This window comes from Lycorma delicatula, chromosome 1, assembly GCF_047948215.1.
Source record: "Lycorma delicatula isolate Av1 chromosome 1, ASM4794821v1, whole genome shotgun sequence".
Lineage (NCBI taxonomy): Eukaryota > Metazoa > Arthropoda > Insecta > Hemiptera > Fulgoridae > Lycorma > Lycorma delicatula.
In genome coordinates, this window is record NC_134455.1 from 393,064 (window position 1) to 410,025 (window position 16,962).

The window sequence follows — 16,962 nt, forward strand, 5'->3', positions numbered from 1 at the left end:
AAAGACTTTTGATTATACGTACCTGATCAACAATTTATTAAGAAAAATAATATGAAAGATTAGAGAAAATAGGCTGAGAAGAAAAGATTAGGAAAGTTTCATTAAGAATTATAAAATGACAATAATAATTATCATAAAAAAAAAGATTTATGACAATTTTTATTAACAGAATTTGACTTTGATTACCAAATTCAAACTGTTGAGTTCTTCAATAACAGCTGCAAATCAACCCAAGGCAATTGTATAAAATAGATATTTTTTTTTAATCTAATAAAGTAGATATAATTTAATTTTATTTCCACTGATATATTTTATATTAACATTAAAAATTAAATAATGGTTTTATGTAACCTTTTAAGAGCCTCAGCTGCAGATGTAACCTTTGGTTTACCAATACTTCCTTCATCATGTAGCAACTGACGATGTAAATTATTTTCTTCAACTACATCATAATCAACTAGACCAATATGACCTGAAAAGTAAATAATATATTTATTTTAAACAGCTAAAATTTATTTTTTCACAGATATAAAAATTAGTTTCATCTGTAAAATGAATACTCAAAAACACAAATCTTTTAAATTATAAAAAGTAATCGGGTAAGTTTTAATAAATTAAACTTGTAAACAGTAAACACAAAAAAATATCAATTTAAAAATCCATATGTAAATTACTTACACATAAGAAAGAAAACAAACAAAAACTTTAAGTGTAAATCTCTCTGTAAACACATACTTTTATTCATAAAGTTATCCACGAATTTCATGTTAATTATAATACTAATAAAAAATATAAATTTTCAACTATACAGTTGAATGCTTGATTAAAAAATCATTATTTTTGCATCTCCTATGTCCAAAGTTGCATAAATGAGAAGAATCTTTTTCAGTATAAAAATTGCAATTTATACTTCTTCAGATCCTCGTCCATACATACATCTTTGAAAATATTTATACATCAATACATCAATAAAACTGATTAAAAACCCTATAAGTTATGCACGAGCAAGATTTTTGAAATTACTTAATGTAAAATAATTTAGAATTGTTATATAATTTATTTCTTTATTAATGTTAATATTCAGTTTTTCATCTGTGCCAAGTTTTTTTTTAATAAAAACCAACCTCTTAAAGGTGCTCCAGAGAAAGTAATAGACCTGATGACATCAAGAAGACAATTGTCATTTCATTGACAATCGAGAGATTTTACTCCTGGGAAACATTTCCCTTAAACAGCTGGAGTATTACTTAATAGCAGTTAACTACTGCTCTATATGTGATTACTCTACCCTGTTAAAACCACAACATGCTTACATCAATACCACATTTGATGATCTCTGGAACAAGGAAACTTGCAGTTTGCAGCAGTTTGTTGTAGCACAGTGCATTGATTATTACTTGCTTCCCATCTGGCTTAAAGAATTAGAACTCCATGATACCAGAAGTTTCTATCATGCAACACCAGATGGTTTTCACGGTCAGAATAAAAAGAAGTTTTTGAAGCAGATGAGTTATTGAAAATTGATGCTGCCTAGTAAAAGTATGCCTTATCACTTATGATTATATCCTTAATTTGTCAACAAAATCAGAATATTTTCAACCATTGCTTTTACAGGCACTGAAGCAGTGTTGGACTCACTAACAGGTTCCACAAGATGTTAATAAGTGTGTATGTATACCTTCACCATACCGACTAAACGAGTGGGACATGACCCGCTAAAACCTCTTCAGCCACTTTAGAGACTGTTCAGTATGCCGATATCCTGAGGCAGCACCTCCTGTACAATGCCTCCAGTATGCCACGGTATCTAGCATACCTAACTGCACCTGCCCACAGCTCCACACCATACAGCAAGGTAGAGTACGCCACCCTGGCCAGTAGTCTCCTCTGCCGCTGCGTCGACAGCCCTGTCTCAAGCTTCATCATCAGCCCTGTCTCAAGCTTCTATAGCGTATATGCCGAATCTGAGCCTGGAGTCTATCTAGACTCTGAGATATTTGATTGCTGGCCTGGAGACAATCCTTCTATCTTCTTTCACAAGTGTGATCGTCTGCCTCCATTTGGTGGAGATCACCACCTCCTCTGTCTTTTCTGGGGCCAGCGTCAACCCTGCCCCAGTCATCCATTCCCTTGCCGTACAGGAGTTTCCAATCTTTCCCGTGGCCTCACGTTGTGTTCCTGCTTCGACGACCAGGGCCAAGTCGTCAGCATAGCCCATTATTTTAACATTTTGTGGTAAAGCCACTTGAAATAAGCCATCATAGACAAGGTTCCAGAGGGTCGGTCCAAGGACTGACCCCTGGGAAACCCCCCTGTCAAGTGTGCTTTCCACCAATCTATCCTGTACACGGCACTCCAATCTCCATCCAACAAAATATGAGCCCACCATCTCCTGTAAATACCGTAGAACTCCATATCTCTCCAATGATTCAATTATAGCAGCATGGGTTATGCAATTAAATGCGTTCTTGACGTCTAGTGCTACTAGGATGCATATCCTTCTTTCAGGGCCTTTCACCACCTTCTCACTGCCTCGCAAACATTGGCCAGGGCATCCAAGGCAGACCTGCCTTTGTGAAATCCATATTGACAGGGGGAGAGTCCACCCACCTCCTCCGCTGCTTCTAATATTCTCTGTTGTAACACATGCTCTAGCACCTTGGCTAAGGCGTCTATCATTGCCAGCATCCGGTACGAGGATGGAAGTGTTGGATCCCTCCCAGGTTTGGGGACCAGTACTGCCAATGCCGCTATTGCCTCCATAAGGAGTCTTCTGCGTATATTTGTCCTTACAGAACCCCAGTCCGTGGACCAGACATTAAAATCGCCTGCCAAGACCACAGTCCAGTGCAGGGGAAGGTTCTCTCTGATATTTCCATCAGTATCTTTTTATATGCTTCCAGAGTGATGTTAGGCGACAAATAGCAAGTATAAACAAACCCACCAGGTTGGTCTAGTGGTGAACGCTTCTTCCCAAATCAGCTGATTTGGAAGTCGAGAGTTACAGCGTTCAAGTCCTAGTAAAGCTAGTTATTTTTACACGGATTTGAATACTAGATCGTGGATACCGGTGTTCTTTGGTGGTTGGGTTTCAATTAACCACACATCTCAGGAATGGTCGAACTGAGAATGTACAAGACTACAACACTTGATTTACACTCATACATATCTTCCTCATTCATCCTCTGAAGAATTATCTAAACGGTAATTTCGGAGGCAAACAGGAAAAAGAAAAGCAAGTATAAACAAAGATTCCACTAACCCTCGCTCTCACAAACCCCTTTCCCGATGGACATCAGATAGGGGTGTACGCATGCACAACCACATGGCTGTTCTCCCATCTTCCAACACTTCCCATCTGGTGCATGTGCAAGGAGCATATGGCTCAGAGATGAGCGCGATGTCCGCGAACATCTCTGTAACATACCTCTCCATCAATTCATGCGCCAACGCCAAATGTAGATTAACTTGTAGTATCCTCATTTTCGTGTTGCAGTACAGCTAGTCCTCCCCTGGCCTGCAACATCCATCTTCTTTTTGTCACCTCTAGGGCATACAGTAGCAACGGTTTGGTATCCCTCCATACCATATGTCAGGCACCTGGGTGCTAAGCTGCAGTCCGTTGCCTTATGGCCATCAGCTCCGCAATTAAAACAGGAGATGGCCTTGTCCTCCCCACGGCAGTTCCTCGTTGTGTGTCTTCCAGACACCGGTAGTACCTCAGTGCATCTCCGTAACGTCTACTCGGCAAGACAGGAGGCCAATTCTGACCGAACCTCTTTGTGCAATTGCCATGGCCAAGGAGGACTGTAATCTGCATATCTCAACCTTGGTCTCTCCATAGCCAGCCCCCAACGTGAAGTGCAGGCAGCCAGGCATCTCCGGTCTGGCCACCTCACAGAGTCCGCAGGCTATATCCTGTGGTTGTATATCTCTTTCCAAAACCTCTTATCCTGAGGGCCACCATCCTTGTCCTAATACAAACTGTTCCATCTGTTATGGCTATTTCAACGGCTTGTTTAAATTCTTCTGCATTCACTTTGCCATCTTTAACCTTAATCTCTATTGCTTCACCAGCTTTCCTGATGGACAGAATTTCAGCAGTGGAGGGAACTGTGACTCGTCCTCAGAAGGTTCGCATACATTATTGTAGACTTCAGAATCAGAGTCTTGGTCTTGTGGGTGGTCTCCACTGAGACCTCAGACCACCAAGCCGAGGAGAGTCTGGCCCTGGGCGCAATGAGATGATACTTCAATCCCATCTTCCTTCCCTTGCACTTCAATATTCTACAAAACATAGGTTGCAGTTTGTTGTCCATATATCTTTGTTTGAGTGGCGTCAAGATTGCCACCACTGTTCCTTTGAATCTTGTTGAATACTTCAACTAACACCTGGGCAAGGTCAGCTTCCTGACCTGAGACCACATACACAACATGGAACAAGTTCATGACGGCTATCACATCTCCCATCTCTTCCCTGATGTGTCTGGCTTCCATTGCAGCTGTCATGACGTTACCACCTTTTTTAGAAGTGTTAATAATCGATAGATGAAGCCTTTATTTGATGAGAATTCATCATAACAAAAAGCAAATTAAAAAAAAATATGTTTTTTGATATTTACAAAATTTATTTAAAAAGTTACTGCTGTACGTACAAAATATTTTTTATATTCTACACATAACTTCTGAGGAAGGTACTGTATACCAAAACAGCTGTCACTTTTTTAAATAAGTTTTGTGAAAATCAAAAAAACATAATTTGTTTTAATTTTATTTCTGTTAAAAGTATTAGTGAAATAGTTTATGTAATATATATTTTTGTGATTGTGCATAGCTATTGATGGTAATCCATTTTCAATTTATGAAAATTGTAATTAATCAATTTTTTTTATGACAGGATGTGAAAATAAATGCAACAAGCAGTGGCAATGGTCTCATGGTTCTTGGCGATACAGTTGGTTACATACATCTTATAACTCGTAATTTTACCATCAACACGTTTCGTGCTTATGACAGGAATGTCACCCTGGCACAGATGTCGAAAGAACTACCATTTCTTGTCACAATAGGGGTCAGATTACAATTCAGTGGTATTATTTAAGTGATGTGTGTGTGTGTGTGTGTGGTAAGATTAATAAACAAATATTGATGTATTATGGATTAACTTTCTGTTGGGCATACTATATCTAAAAGGGGAAGCAAGGAAACTGTCCAATACAAATATCTTAGTACATTTTCCTTCTTTACATTTTAGTCACACGTTTTACTTTTAAGTGTACCCAGCAACTATAATTGTACCTCTTACTTTGTACTTCTTTACTTGAATTCATTTATATGTCAAATTTTAACTATTTATTATATTCTAAATAAATAGTTTTACCTTTATTTGTATGTGAATGTATTTATAAGTATGAAGTTTTACATATCTGTTTGAACATCATGTTTACTCACATACATTATATATAAGTCTTGACTCAGTGCCACCATTACTGAGTTATTCCAGAATTTTCTTCAGCTAGAATATGATAATAATAAAAAAATGTAAATGTGCATTCTGTTCTGATAGTTTTGAAGAGCTAAAAGTGATTTGTACACTAGTCAAGATGATACATTACCTGCTTAGATGTTTTTCTAAGCTCATTGAAAAAACTAAATACTCTTTCCCTCTATTTGAATATGTAATTAAATTTTAATTAATAAAATATTAACAGGGACTTTTTCAGTGTGCAAATAAGTATGTGAATAAAGTTAAAACAAGACTGTGCTGCTGAAATAATGCAAAAAAAGTTAAGTTAGTCAGAACTGAAGGCATTTATTGAACTACTCTAGTCAATTAGGTAAGGTCAATTAGGTTGAGAGTACTCAACCTGATTTAGCCATAAATTTAGTTGTCAAACTATGGGAGCTGCTATGACAGTGTTGTTGGATTTTTCTGCTTAGGAATGAATTAGAAGCGATTTAAATTTATTTTAGGTATTTGAAGATAAATTTTCTTGTGAAATATAATTTAATTGATCATTTAGAATTATTCAGAAATGTAATTTTTGAAATTTGTCAATGATCAAGGGAGTTTACTGGTAAATAATAAACTCCTTCAAAAGTTAAGCATTAAATAATGTGGAAACACCATATAATTTTTATATATCAATCAACGAATTTACCTAAGCAGTGAAATTTAAAGATACCTTAATGGAGCATTCTTACTTAAACTGAAGAATTTGTTGTGAATTCCGTCATCAGTTTTATCATAAAAATAATGAGTTTTTAAATTATTGAGATGAGATAATAAAATTAAAATAAAGATTTAAAAAGGTATGTTACTCTGTCAAATATTGACATATTATTGTAATGTAAATTACATATAATTTACAAACAGTTGTACTGAACAATATGTAGTCATTCCTTGGTAGTATGAACCTCCCTTTAATGGATTTTGGATGCAGTTAACAAAATCTGGAGGAGCTGGTTTAATTTAAAAGTCTTGACATATTCAGCTGTGGCAACACTGTACATGAGGTGCTGTTTCAAGAACTAACTGCTAATTGGCAGGCAATCACTTTGTTTGGATCAGCATAGCTCATTGCTCCATGGTTTTTACCTTTTTTTTATTATGTATTGTGTTGAAATTATAATTTTCTATAACCATGCTGTCTGAAGAAAAAATAGAAAAGAGGAAAAGGGTGACTGGATAATGTGCTTGATTAAAATTACGGTACTATATTTATTCCTCGGTCTTTCGAAATTTAATTGTAGATACTAGCCTCTCCTAATTTAACCTACCCTTAGTGTCAGTATTTATGAACAATTGGCTTTATTGGGCCAATGTTTCTCCTGTTAAGTTTATAGTACCAAGGTACGAGTGTATTAAAGTACAAGGGTAAGTCGAAAAGTAAAGGGAAATTTTCATTTCCATCCCAATCACATGTTTGACAGCAATGATTGTTCTGCTACAACTCATAGTCTCTATCAGCTGTTCATTGAAAGTATTGTTTCATTATTAGCTATTTGTGATTGTGTTTAAAAGTCTGTTTAAAACGAGTGCTCCTTTGTCTGATTGCACCAAGGAAGAAATGCGAGCAGTGATCACCGCTCACAGTTCAGAAGGGGTGAAACCAGCAGAGTTTATTTGTTAAATTCAGCAGCAGTATGGAGAGAGAGTTATTTGAGTGGAAGCAAGATCTACGAATGGATTGATCGCTTTAAAAATGATATGATTTCTCTCTATGATGAACAGCGGCAGACTAATAACAATATTGAAGTGGTTAAGTAAACGATTCTCAGTAATCGACAAATTACAGTTGATGACAGTGCAAGTGAGTTAAATATATAAGCTCAGCATTTTCAGTCATCCATGATTCTTTAAACTTTCAAAAAGTCTGTGCTTGCTGGGTTCCATGCCAATTGACCAGCATCCGTAAAGAGAATTGTTTGAAAACTTCCCATAAGCTTTTGAAACATTACAAAGATGAAGGAGACTTATTTCTTAAGTGAATAATAACCGTTGATGAGACATGAGTCCATCATTTTGAACCCAAGAGTAAACAACAAAGTTTAGTGTGGAAATATCCTTCATCTCCCACAGCAAAAAAGCTCAAAACTCAAGGTGATGATAATGGGATATGGAAGGTTCACTTTTGGTTTACTTTACACCTAAAGGTCAGTCAGTAAACAGTCACAACTACTGTGAGCTGCTGGGTTTACTGAAGAAAAAAACCAAATCCAAAAGAGGTGGTAAACTTTCTGAAGGTGTGATTTTGCTTCAGGATAACATTTGACCTCATATGGCCACAAAAAGTAGTCCTTTGCCTTCTTGATCTCAGTTCTGAGCTGCTGGACCATTCTCCATACAGTCCAGACCTGGCTCTAAGCGATTTTCATCTTTTTAGCCTATTAAAAGAAGAGTTATGAGGAATTATTATCGATCTGATGAAGAGACCTTAGAAGTGGTGAAAAATTTTCTGCACACCATACCGAAAACTTTCTTCCAGGAAGGAATTCAAAAGCTCGTTAAAAGACGGACAAGTGTATAGTAGTAGGGGCAATTATGTCGAAAAATAGTGCATGTATCATTTATGTAAGTACAAATAAATACATTGATTTTTTGAATTTCACTTTAGTTTTTGACTTGCCCTCATGAAAAGCAGAGGTATTCATAAATTTTAAATCAAATTTGTGCGCGCGTGCATATTGATCACATAAACTGTCCCAATTTTGGCTTTCAGTGTAAGAAACTCCTCACAGTATTCATAATGAAATAGCTGTATAATTCCAACAATTATAACAAGTATAATTCCAACTGCATTTTTCACTTATGCATTATGTGAAATGACCGTGCTCTTCTCTAATAATCAGCATACATTCCTACCCATTTTAATTGAAATTCTACTATCCTTCACAGCTCTTTTTTGTTTTCTATTTTTATTAACCTTAAAAGTATTAATAAATCATTTATTGAATTATATTAATTATCACAATGTTATTCTTGAAATACATAATTAGAAAAAAATGAAAATAGTAAAATTTTTCAAGTGGTTATCATATTAAACTCCCCCAAATTAAATTCAGATTGTTATATCATGGTTAAAAAACTCTGTTTTTAAATATACTTAATTTGTAGCATATTCAACACAAGTTCTTTTTGTATAACCAGTCTATGAACAAAATTTTGAAATGATGAAATTGCACTGCCTTAGAAACAGATGAAAAATGGACTACTTTTCCATGCATAATTAGCAGTAATTCCAAAAGGTTTTCTTTAAGTAATTGAAACTCTCAAGAGTAACACAGAAAAGAGAAAAGTTTGATTTAGCATAAAACTCAATTTTTTCACCAAGTTGTTCATAAGAAATAACTTTTTAAAGACAAGCTTTTTATTTTGTGATTACTGTAGTTAAAGGCTACTATTGATTTTGATTTAAAAAATTCACCAGTGACTACTTTTTTATTGTAAAATTATGTTATTTGTATTTAATTTTCCTTAAATTTATAAACTGATTTTAGGAGGATGAAGTGGGCATTAATCCATTAATTAAAGTGTGGAATGTTGATAAAGAAGATAGACAGGGTCATCCCCTTTGTGTGCGCATTTCACGTGCATCATTACCAAACCGCGCCATTTCAACATTTTGTTTAAGTATTAATAACTCATTAACTTTTATGGCTGTTGGGTTTCTTGATGGCTCCATTTTATTATACAGAGGTATTTGTTATTATTATTATTATTGTTACCAATTCCTTTTATCAGTAATTGCTATATACATTTATTTACATTACTATTATTTAGTTTATTACAAGCTTTTTCTTACATAAATAGATCTATGAAATTTCTCTTGGCAAAAACTTCTTCGAATCAGTACTGAGTGTGTGAGTTTTCAAACAAACTGGATGTTATATCCAACACCATTTTAAAAGTAAATTTAAATTGATGTGAATGTCAGTACAATACCACTCAACATTCAACCTTGGAGTGGTAGCATTTCAATTTTTCTTACGAAAAGTTCTTACTTCAAATATCAGTCTGCATAAATGGCATGTTTCTCATGTTAAATATAGAAATAGTTCATAGTAAATAAATTAATTAGACATTAGTAAATTGAGAAATGGCACATTTCTCATGTAAAAAATATTCCCAAACTGGGTTTTGTATCATTAGTTACTTGAAAGAATATTTAAACCCCTCTCCAACTAGCATTCTTGCTCTAGTAAGTTTATTGGGACTAATAACCCACTAGCAGCGTAAGGAACAAAAATATAACATTCAATTGTAAACCTTGTTCCTCATTGTATTAAGCATTGTTAAATTTATAACTATCCATCAGTTCTATAATTCAAGATCTCATCATATAGGACGGTTTGATGGTAGTTCCACGTTTCTCCAATACTGTTCAAGGATTAAGGAAGATAGAATAATTTTATTAAATATAATCAATCATATGTTGAATAATGTTAATGATATAATATATATTAAATAATAACGTTAAAATAACCACCTACAGATCAGTATACAGATATTCTTACACTTTAATTAGTAATACAAATTTTGTATACTGATTAGTTGTTAATTTAATTATCTGATAAAATAGAATGTGTCTTGTATTTCTCAATGTTCTTGTAATCAAACAGAATGGTAGAGTAATAAATTGTTCTTGTTTTAAAGGTTAAAAAAAAAGAAGTAATAAACATATCTGATACATTTATCACTTTACTAGTTATGTTTGCTGAATGGAGTAAAATTTCATAACATTAGTGTAATTCTAATGTGATCCCATTTATAGTTGTTTCAAATGACATTATAATAATATGATTTTACTTGAATCTCATTTATTTATAAAAAGTACACAATTACAAGTAGTTTTTGTTATTATTGTAACTATTTTTTTGTTTATTCTTACTGCCAGATATTTTATTTTAGGTTACAGCAAGAATTTATTTTCCCCCCACAAGCCAAGCATTTTTTTTTTTTTTTTAATAGAATGACAAAGATGCGAAGTCTAGTCAGAAAATAATTTTTTAATTATCACCAATGGAGATATTTAGTGACATGCAGTAGGTAATATTGTGTTCTGCATAACTTTCTTTGTAATCACATGATCTTGGATCGTTGCTATCTCGTTCAGTTTTCATGTTGTTGGTATTTGACTGCAATGTGTTGTAGCAATTTTTGGGAGCAACAATTCTAAAATAAGATTTGCTTGAAACTGGGGAAAACTTTCACAGAAACGTTTCAGTGTTTGAAACAAGCTTATGGAGATGTGCTTTGGATCATATGCAATGTTACAAATGATTTTCACGATTTAAAAGTGGTCATCAGTCAATTGAGGATGATCCTCGACCAGGAAGCCTTTGACTTCAACTGATGACACCCATGATCAGAAAATCAATGATCTGGTGTATGCAAATCGCTGATTGACTGTCAGAGAACTTGCAGAAGAGGTTAGCATCTCAGTTGGATCATGCCATGATATTTTGACTGAAGAATTGAACATGCATCAAGCATCGAGTTGCAGCAAAGTTTGTTTCTCATTTGATGACCAAACAGCAGAAAGAACATTGAGTGGACATTTGTTGGCCCACTTCTTGAACAAGCCGATGACGATGAAACATTCATGCAAAGGATCATAATGAAGATCATAAGGAAGAATAGGATCATAATAGGAAGGGGTAGGAGACAGAAGCTGGGTTTATGGCTATGGCACTGAGACAAAAGTTCAATTATCACAATGGATTGGCAAAGCTTCTCCAGCCCCACAAAATCATGTTAGTCTCAATCCAATGTGATGCTCTGTTTTAATGGAATTGTGCATTTTGAATTCTTGCCTCAAGATGATACAATGAACCATGTGTACTGTCAAGGCGATTACAATGGTTACATGAAAAAATACACATGTTATAAATACTTAAAATAAATCACAACAAAAAACACATTGTTATTCAATCTCTAAATGTATATTTATCATGTTAGGTTCTCATCACTTGAGGTACGAGAATCAGATGCAATTGCTTTATTTGAGAGCAATGATGTTCCTTATACAGCCAGTCTCTGTGATAAACTGTATGGTTTCAATTTTGTGGCAAAAAAACAATATGAACCTCAGTAGTGGAATTGAAATACTGATACACAACCTTTTATGTATCTTGCATGACTGGGGTGTAAAATAACATTGGGCAGTATATTTAGTCACAAAGCCTATTTTGTTTTGTTTGATAATCATGTTAAATATCATTGTAGTTGTGATAAATTATTTGAGTCAAAAAATATTACTTTTTTTTGGTGTTTGTTTTTTTTAACTTCTTTTGTGTGTCAGTATAAATGAAAATAATTTTTTTTAAACAATCAAATTATGCGATTCATTAGTGGAACCTATTAATTTTTATTAATTTCCTTTAAGAAAATTAATAAAAATTGTTCTGTTGCAAATATGGATAAAATATCTGGAAAATTCAAGTTAGAAGTGATTAAAAAGTTAAACAGCGAAATTAAAACTGATATTACTTAAGAAATGAAAGTAATTAGAAATAAAATAAATAGAAGTAGTGATAGTGTGGTTGAACTTCAAAGAATTGCTAAGATGTTTTTTGTGTATTGATAGATGATTATTCAGTGCATATATGGCTATATAAAGAAAAACGTAAAAAAATACAGATAAATAATTCGCTTAAAATGAACATTTATGACATAGAAAAAGAATTTTTGGAACTACAACAATATTATAGAATGCAAAAGAAGGAATACTTGGAGTGCTGGTCACAAAAAATGAGTTCATAAGTGAAATTATTAAAGAAATTCTTAATCCTTTGTATTAATTCCATTTGATGCAGCACATTTATTAACATTTAAAATGAATAGAATCCCACATGTTTAATTAAACTAATTTGGACCGAACTGAAGAACTAGATAGCATTTCGCAATGTGACATTTAATCTGGAAGATGCCATGCATCTGTGCGAGTACAAAATATTTTTTAAAAAAATGAAAAATGATGTGGCAAAGAAATTGCAGTCACATAAAAATGGTAAAAGAAAATTACAGAACAACAAGGTATTGATTGAAGACATCATTGAATCCTTTATCCTAATGTCAATAATGATTTCAGAAAGTTTGACTGTACAGTAAATAGCAATGTAGAAGGTGATAATCATTTTTCTGAAATTGAAATGGAAGATCAAAATAGCAAGTAATTTATTATAAAAATGAATGAGTTAGTCTGATGTTTTTTTTTGGATTGCTGCTTTTTCATTACATTTTCTATACAGGTTAATAATCAGTATCTTCTGTTTCTGTAGGTAATTAATTTACCATGCCCTTATAAGCTGGAGTAATTTCAGTTTATTATAACATTATAAGCAAAAAAGTTAAAAAAGATAAAAACTGATGATATACAGCATTACTAAGAGGTTTCCTGCCATCTTTTTGTCATAATTCAACATAAATCACTAGATAATGTGGAAGTTACTCAACTGACTTATTCATCATGACAATGTTCATGTCCATTCTTTATATCTGATCCATGATTTTTGCCCAAGGGCAGAATTCTCTAGGCTCACCAGGTTTCTTATTCTTCAGACATTGTAAGAATTGTAATTTCTGGTTGTTTTTTCAAGATGAATTGATTTGAGGGCCAAACCACATAAAGAAGATTACAACAGTGTAGTTGATAATTATACCAAAAGAGGAATTCCCCAGAAATGATTCCAGCAATGGAAGAACTACTGTGTTAAGTATGCAAAGTCACAAGGGTGTTACTTGGAGATTAATATTATAAGCCAATAGGTAAGATGTTTTTCCCAGTCTGTGGTTGGTAACTTTTTGGAAGGACCTCACACATGCACATCTGTTTATTTATAGTCTCATACACAGTAAATTGTCTCTGTGAGTTTTGTATGAAGTAAGTTACTTATGTACAGAGTTAATTAACTGAATGTTATCAACAATTTTTGTAAAATTGTTAGATCTTTTCAAAATCTTACAGGTGATATAAGAAGAGAAAGAACAAGTAAACAGAAACTTCTTCAAGAAGGAAAACAGTCAATAACAGGATTAGCATTTCGAGTGACCGATAAGTGCACTTATTTGTTTGTAGTAACATTGATTAGTGTAGAATTCTATGATGTCACACATAAAGATAGAGAAGTAAAGGTAATTTTAACTTTTTGTAAAGTATATTATTTGTAGTTATTATTTTTGCTTTACATAAATTTAACAGTTCCTAAAATAACATATATTTTTTTTAGAACACAGTGTATACTGAACTTTACCAATTTCTTATGATACATAATATTTCTTAATAGACAGATCTATTCAATAAAATATTAGGATGGCACTTTTTTGAAACATTTTGATGGAAAGAAGATGTATTTTACAATAGAAATCGATTAACGAAGATCTTAATGTAATCTAATCATAACAAAATTGTATCCACTTACTTTTAACATCTTTTGGAACTCTGTTCCATTCTCAGAAAATCATTCACTGGAGGTCGTCATCATATCAAGATAAAATGAAAAATGAAAAATAAACTTATACATAAACACACAAAGTCATAACACAATCAACATATAAATCCACGCACAAATGCGACATGTGCACATTGTCATCCACATAAACTGACTTTACATAGATGTTAATAAGACTGCTGAACTTGCATATAAAAGGAATTAAAAAGCTAAAAACATTTTCTTAGATTGAAATAAAATTTATTAGTATATGAACATGTTAAGTAAACTGACATATTAAGCTAATGTGGTAAATTATGAAACTATGTAAGAATACCTTATGATCTTGAGGAAATGAAACATTGTGTATTCTTATGTAAGGTAATTCTTGAAATGATTCAGAGATTATTAGCATGATGAAAATAAATGTAAATGAAATAAGGGGAATTCAGTTGTTGACGCCACATATTATAATGAATGTTTTATGACAGGTTGGATTTAATTAAATTTAGTTACTACACTGGTCAGTATTCTGGCAGTGGATCTCATTGAACTTTTTTGTGTTAAATAAATTCAGTGTAGAACATGAATGGTGGCCTCTTATGCCATAATTTGTACTTGATTTTTCAAGTACAAATTATATGCTATCTATTAATGAATCAATAATAGATCTATGATTATGTCAACAGTGAAATATATATATCTAATATATTTAAAAATATACATATTAATGCATCATAATGATTAACAGTTGATCTACATAATATATTAATATATAAATATGAAATTTATTAAAAAATAAAATAAAATGGTAACAGTAAATAAATATCATAATTCTACATCATTATTAAATTTAATGAATAATTACTATTATAGAGTTATATGTTTCATTAAAGGAAAAATACATTGCCTATTATGTAAAAACTTATCAAAAAATTTCATAACCGATTTTTAAATACTCTCCAACAAAGAAAAGTACACAAATCAGACCCCAGAAGCTCTAAAAAGTTAAAATTTGAAAGAACGTTTAGCATTCCTTAAGGAAAAGTTAAAGTAGAAAAATAAAAGAAATCTTTTTTTTAAAATAGAAAAAAATATTTTAAATGAAAAGGTTTATTCGCATTGACTTTTTTTGAAATGTGACAATAAACATTGATAATAACTAGCTTCAATAACTATCATATTTAAAGTTAATAACTATAACACATTTAAACAGAGAATCAGAAATACCTATAAGACTGTATTTTTAATATAAATATACAACATTCACTCAAATTCTAGGGCAGAGGGCATATGGACAATCTATAATATTAAACTTGAATGAAAACTCAGATCTTTTGAACAGCCTGTACATAAAACAAGAAAAATTTCTTTAGTTCAATTCAAATACTTGCAAGTTTAAATAAATTTAAAACATTGAGATAACTGAACAAACTATGTCAAATTTTAATAAACATAAAATTGAAATTTCATAAGCTCAAAAAATTTTTTCTACATACAGTATTAAACTACATAAATAATTGTTGACTTAGTTCAATTCTACTTGCTTTTAACAAAAAGGAACTAAAATGTTGCATACATTACCCTTTAAAAAAAGACTATCTCTTTAACTTACATTTACTTATTATTTTGTAAGCTGCTGGATCAGGTAATTATAACATTTAGAACTAAATTTCATTAGAATGAGAGTACAAGACTAACAAACTGGAAAAAATTTCTGAAAGCAAGAAAAACTTGGAAGAGCTCACCTACATTTGAACTACAATATAAAAGCACAAACAAGATAACACGCAAATTATCCTTCCTATGAAAAATAATAAGCTATAAATGAAAACAGGTAAACTCAAATAGAAGAAAGTAATAATTTAAAATCACAAAATTAAAAAGAAAACAACACATACACTATAACAGAAGCGCTCATAAATTCAAATCACTTTTACATTACAAGGACTCTACAGTAATTAAAATGAAATTACTGGAGAGGCAAAAGTAGAAAATATGATATTCATTTTTATGAGATTGTAATATATTATTTAATATGTATATAACTACAAAAATGTCTTCAGTAACATGTACCATACATAATAGTGATTAAAATATCCCCAGAAATAGCTTTTTAAATGATCTGCTGTAAAACTAAGGAAGACTGTTAATATTGTTGCTAATCAAAAGTATGGGTGATCTTGGATCATGCTAGAGGATGAGCATCATCACTCTACACAATCAAATGTGTTGAAATTGGCAAGAAATGTTGTCTATTATGAATCTGACACAGAATCAGAAGGGCACTTTGAGATTATATTGTAAATCATAACTATTGCATTAAGTTGTTTCAAGAGGAATTTCCTAATGTGCTCTTATTCAAGGGAAACAACCATGATTCTTCAGCGTTTTTGTGATTATAGAAATGTTAAAAATAGCCTAGAAGATGCCTTACTTTTGGGTAAATCACTGTGGCAGTTGCCTCGGCAAGTTGAAGAATACCTTAACCTGCCAAAGGGCTATTAAACATCTGAAGCTATGATCATATTAAATTTGATTAGTTCCAGAACTACATTTTTGGATTCAGAAAAACTGTAACACCTGTTATAAGTGGTTTAAGAGACTCGCTCATAATAATGTAGTTAATTTTTTTTTAGTACATTTTTATGTTATTCTTTGAGTGATGGGGTTTAGTTTTATTTTTATATCTTAACAGCCAGAATATCCAGATTTAGGCTGTAAAAATTCTCATTCACCGCACGAGATCCAGAAAAAGAAGGAATGTGATGTATCAATTAGTCAATGAATTGTTAATCTTATTTTTATTTGACATATTAAGATTGTATGAAGAAGACATCATACATCAATCTATAGGTGTGCTTGCAGCAATGAATATTACTGTTGGTTACAACAAGGCCATGTCAAATCTTCAGTGAAATAATTACGATGCTTAGCAACTTCTTCAATGATAAAAAATTATCTGAAAATCTTTTTACGCCATGTTCATTGGTTGCATCTCTCCTAGATTTTTTTTTCTTTGTTGCGAGT

General features: G+C 32.3%; 1 protein-coding gene across 1 annotated transcript; it reads left to right on the plus strand.

Annotated features, from left to right (window-relative positions):
* Positions 1 to 3,998: 3,998 nt before the first annotated feature.
* On the plus strand, positions 3,999 to 16,720 carry LOC142318552 (vacuolar protein sorting-associated protein 11 homolog). The gene is made up of 5 exons (XM_075355107.1): positions 3,999 to 4,178; positions 4,898 to 5,071; positions 9,001 to 9,199; positions 13,470 to 13,636; positions 16,631 to 16,720. The coding sequence occupies exons 1-5, from the start codon at positions 3,999 to 4,001 to the stop codon at positions 16,718 to 16,720; spliced, it is 810 nt and encodes a 269-aa protein (XP_075211222.1).
* The last annotated feature ends 242 nt before the right edge of the window (positions 16,721 to 16,962 follow it).

Bases quoted from the DNA above. Each gene is read 5' to 3' on its own strand.
- LOC142318552 (XM_075355107.1), top strand. From the start codon at position 3,999: ATGGCTATTTCAACGGCTTGTTTAAATTCTTCTGCATTCACTTTGCCA. The intron at 5,072-9,000 runs GTCAGATTACAA...AACTGATTTTAG, and splicing joins CATTTCTTGTCACAATAGGG to GAGGATGAAGTGGGCATTAA. The intron at 9,200-13,469 runs GTATTTGTTATT...AAAATCTTACAG, and splicing joins CTCCATTTTATTATACAGAG to GTGATATAAGAAGAGAAAGA.